This window comes from Ostrea edulis, chromosome 2 (genome assembly GCF_947568905.1).
Source record: "Ostrea edulis chromosome 2, xbOstEdul1.1, whole genome shotgun sequence".
Classification (NCBI taxonomy): Eukaryota; Metazoa; Mollusca; class Bivalvia; order Ostreida; family Ostreidae; genus Ostrea; species Ostrea edulis.
Genome location: NC_079165.1, coordinates 66337413 through 66342412, shown reverse-complemented (window position 1 = coordinate 66342412; position 5000 = coordinate 66337413). Strand labels below are relative to the sequence as shown.

The 5000-nt window shown below is 34.0% G+C and overlaps 1 protein-coding gene across 1 annotated transcript in view; it reads right to left on the bottom strand.

Moving 5' to 3' along the window:
* The window catches only part of LOC125682501 (apoptosis-inducing factor 1, mitochondrial-like), a 25572-nt gene that overhangs the window by 13107 nt on the left and 7465 nt on the right, over positions 1-5000 (bottom strand). Inside the window, exons 5-9 of the mRNA XM_048923128.2 lie at positions 3177-3298; positions 2590-2680; positions 2143-2227; positions 1969-2045; positions 1000-1108 (exon numbers count right to left, since the gene is read on the bottom strand). Of these exons, the coding sequence (XP_048779085.2) occupies positions 1000-1108; positions 1969-2045; positions 2143-2227; positions 2590-2680; positions 3177-3298 (484 nt within the window). The remainder of the gene's footprint in view (positions 1-999; positions 1109-1968; positions 2046-2142; positions 2228-2589; positions 2681-3176; positions 3299-5000) is intronic.

Sequence of the window (5000 nt, the reverse complement as noted above, 5' to 3'; positions counted from 1 at the left end):
TTTTATTGATTTGTGTGTGTTGTCTTTTTCTTTCTTTCCGAAATGCACGTGTGACAATAGCTTGGCATAGGGCCTAGTTGTCAACAATTCAACGTATCATAATTTATCTAATCCAAAAATAAATAATGATTGCACTGTTTATTTTAGAAAAACAGCGCCAATTACAGATGTATAAAGGAATAACATCCCCAAACAGTTTGTAGACAACGACCCATATAAACATTATTTACTCACAATTTTGCCGATTTCATACACGCTTTACTCGCTATATTTGGGTATTTACATCGTTATATGTGTGCACTGGTGGCGAACACATATAAAACTCGGACAATTTATCAACATCGATTTAAATGTTGCCCATGGTAAATTAATTAGGCCCCTAAAAGTTGAGTTTTTAATAATATCTCTCAGTACTTTCACAATCCGAAGGGCGCATGTGACGTCACTGTACCACGTGACTACCTACCTAATTAACTTGACTTTTTGAAATCGGGGCTTAGATTTGAGTCTGTATTGTGGTTAATTATCGCAAAATTTCGGCGAACGAACGATTAGAATTAATTACTATAAGCATAAAGAAGACAAAATGCATGTAATATTGTATACTTTGAAAACATGAGATATGTCCTTTAAATGCCTACATAGGGCAGCAAAGTTGATAATGGTCAAGGTTAAAGTTTTTCAAAAGTAGGTCAAACCCAAAGGTCAAGGTCACAAGATAAAAAAACCTTTGGCACCCAAAGAAAGGCTTTGTCACAAGGAATACACAATGTCATGTGAAATATGAAAGTCCTATCACCATCAACTGAAAAGTTATTATCAATGTTAAAATATTTATGAACAAACAGAGGGACAAACCAAAAACTATATGCTCCCAAATCTCCAATTATGGGGGCATAAATAGTGGGGGTTTTCATGTACATGTATGTTAATAAGTCTTACTGGACATAAGACATAGTTTCTAGACTACATGTACATGTATGCAGTTTCCTGTTTTACCTTTAAATCCTAGAGCACATGCCAACTCACTTCCCAGAAAACCACCACCAATAATGGCTACTGACTTGGAGTTTTCAATGGCTTCATAAAGTCGAGAAAAATCTGAAGTCTAAGAAAAACATGGGTGTGTGTAACAGGTATAATAAAACAATATGCAGTGAAACAGTGACATCAGTCTATTCTAATAAAATTACTGGGACACTTGAAGGGTTTACCATCTATCAATATAACATGAAAACGAGATACATGGGCCACATTGCTCACAATAGCAGTTGCATTTTTCCATGTAAAACATTAAATCCAAATTATGGCCACATTTTGACAAGCAGAGAATGGTGTGAACAAAGTTGATTCTACATCACATACAAACTCCCGCACATCCAATTGACAGATTACTCCCTTGTGGTTTTTAGAAGATTTTCTAAGAACTTTCCTGGAAATTCATAATTATGTGAAACATTGAGCTCCTAATGAGGCTGAATTCTGAACCTAGGAATCAAAATTAGTGCAAACCCTCATCTACACTACATGAGGATGCTTGCATACAATTTTGACTGAATGTACCCTTATGGCTATTGAAAAGAATTTAGATTTTTGAAGAATTTTTCTACATACTACTATTTAAGATTTTTTTAAAATTGTAACTCTGCCAAGACCCCTAGAGTCATGATGTATACAGACTTTAATACACAATGTACACTACTAAGAAATGTCTGTCGGTTTTTGAAAGTACATGAGATGATATACCTCAAACTTCTTCACATCAGCTAATTGAATGGAACATGTCAACACTCCAATGAAACAAGTGAAAATCCAACTCTCAAGTTATTTTACAGAAAAATACTTAAGGATATTTTAAAGTGGTTTAATATAACTCTTACATTTCTGAAGAGAATAGAACAATTCTGGATGTTATTGTGGTTTAAAGATTAAATACTGGATCCTACTGCAGCTAAATTAGATATTTACATTTCTGAAGAGAATAGTTCTGTCTTGAACCTCTTTCTCTGCTTTCTCCATAACTGGGTGGTTCTTTGGACTGCCCCCTAAAGTATGAAAAAATTTATTTTAATACAAAATCATTTTTATGGAAGAAATTCTCCAAATTTGCAACATTATTAAATGCACTAGCAATGGATTTACCTGTCGCCAGAAGACATTTATCATAGCATATTTCTGATCCATCACTCAGCCACACCTTTTTCTTGTGAGAGTCAAGCTTCAAAACCTATCAATTTCATAGGAAATCATATTTATTCATTCACAAAATTAAAATCTCACATTCTTACATTCTTAGAATTTCTATCTTTGAAATAGAAACAGAGCATTTCCCCCATCTCCTAAATGCAAACAACAAAACTTTTGAATCTGAAAATCAACATATTGCTTGATATAAACCAGCTTTCTTCTCAAACAATAAAGAGAATGATTCATTGTAGACACAGATCAAATACAGGTGCAAACACTTGACATTTTTCCAGATGGTTGATTTATGTATATTTTATACAACACTTAACAACAGGATCATGATTGCAAAGTTTAAAGAGTCTCAACAACCAACATAATAAATGGACAAAAGATGTTGCCTACCTTTTTACCAGAGATTATACCAACACCTCCATTTTCTGCCTCTAGTAATGCCCTGGGATCAAGATAAAATGGTCTTGGTTCATAGAATATCCTGCAATAAACATTGATACATGTAAAAAGAAATAAACAGCTTTATAGTACTTTAATACATTATGTATACCAACCTACATGTATAGTAGCTGATCGAATTTTACTGCTGAATAATGATTGGATGATAGCATTATGTTTAAAACAGAAACTTTTGACTCATCCAGGGCAAGGCTAAAACACCATGTCATCAAAGATGCTTGTTTGACCTTCTTCTTTGAAGCAGTATCCCCAATACTTTAATACTGCATGGGTTTGTTTGTTTTCTTGTTGTTTTTTTTAATCCTTTCCCTTGCACTAACTACAAAGCCTACTGTTACTAAGCACTGAGCTAACCAGCTGATATATGTAATATTACTCCAATAAAAAACTTAAAACTATTTTGAATATCATGCAAGAACTTTTCATACAAAGGAGATGAAAAATGTCTGAAATGTTGCACATGTCCTTAATGTAGGGCCTTAATGAAAATGTGAAGGATATCCTTTCAAATTACTTACATGTCTCTCTTTCCTTTTCCAAATTTGTATACTTTAGCTAGATCTTTGTCAATGTACCAAAGCTCTTTAGACAATGGAGGGCGCTCATAAGGAATATCTGGTTCATCTCCAATGATAAGTATCTAAATGACAAAATAACATCTTAATCTATAGATAACTCTTGATAAGTTTTTATAAATTTGTGTGTTAAAAAAACTCTGAGAATATCTTTTGAAAGACAAGAAAGTGAATGGATGTACCCTGTACCCTATTCTAATCTATTTTAATCGATTCTAATCTATTTTAATCGATTCTAATCTATTCTAATCGATTCTAATCTTGATGTTTTGATTTTTACATGTATTTCAAATACATGAATCTTGGACTCTTTAGCCCAAAGTTTCATTTTAATGGCCCATAGTTTGGTACCTAAAATGTGTTTACAAAACTTGAATGTATAACTGATTTAAGTTTGACCTTGACCTTTGATCTTGAAAATGCTCCGATCATTATCCATGTTACCCTAGCCTTATTAGTATTAGTACTGTTTCTATCTTGTTCTGTAACTTTCAATTTATCCATGTATGTTTGACCTTAGACCTTGAAAAGCAAAAGACCTTTTCCTTTAATCATTGTAAAAATGGGCATCAAGATTGATGATCCTAGCCTTATAAATACTGTTTTTCTCTGACACACAAGTTGCTGAATATCATTTAGTTTGATAATTGTATCATGGGATATTCAAGACAAATTCATAAAATAATATCATGCAATTTTTTTTAAATCAAAACAACTATTTTCAAATTGTTGTTTATCTAAATCTTTTTAATGAAAATTTAAACAAGATGTACTGTGAGCAATGCTCACTAAGAATACCCCCGCTTACCCCAATCTCCCAAAGGGTGTTGTTAATAGGTATAAATTACCTCTTTCCTGAGTGTAAAAATATGGTATGCCTTTATAGAAGAAAATGGAAGATCTAGTCCGAACACAAATCCATGGCATAAACCTATAATTTTGACCTTGAGATCAAAGGTCAAGGTCATAAAAAGGGCATGAATGTACATGACACATAGTCTCATGGTGATACACCCATGTCTTATGGTATGACTATGTCAAAACCCTATAATCAATTTTGACCTTGAGGTCAAAGTTCAAGGTCATATAGAGGTCATAAAGGTACTCAACACATAGTCTCATGGTGATACACCCATGTCTTATGGTATGACTATGTCAAAACTCTATAATCAATTTTGACCTTGAGGTCAAAGTTCAAGGTCATATAGAGGTCATAAAGGTACTCAACACATCGTCTCATGGTGATACACTCATGTGTCAAATATGGTATGCCTATGTCAAAGAACAAAGAAGTTATGGCCCGGACACGATTCCATTGTGAAAAAACCTTTAATTTTGACCTTGAGGTCAAGGTCATATGGAGGTCATGAAGGTACATGACACATCGTCTCATGGTGATACACTCATGTGTCAAATATGGTATGCCTATGTCAAAGAACAAAGAAGTTATGGCCCGGACACGAATCCATTGTAAAAAAAAACTTTAATTTTGACCTTGAGGTCAAGGTCATATGGAGGTCATGAGGGTACTCGACATATCGTCTCATGGTGATCCACCTGTGTGCCAAATATGGTATGCTTAAGTCAAAGAACAAAGAAGTTATGGCCCGGACACGAATCTGCACAGACAGACAGACGGACAGACAGAGTGATTCCTATATACCCCCAGAACTTCGTTTGGGGGTATAACAATTGAAATGAAAGAAAGCAAAAGAGTGCAAGCTCACATACCCTACACTCCAACATTGCTTGACAATGCCTCACATA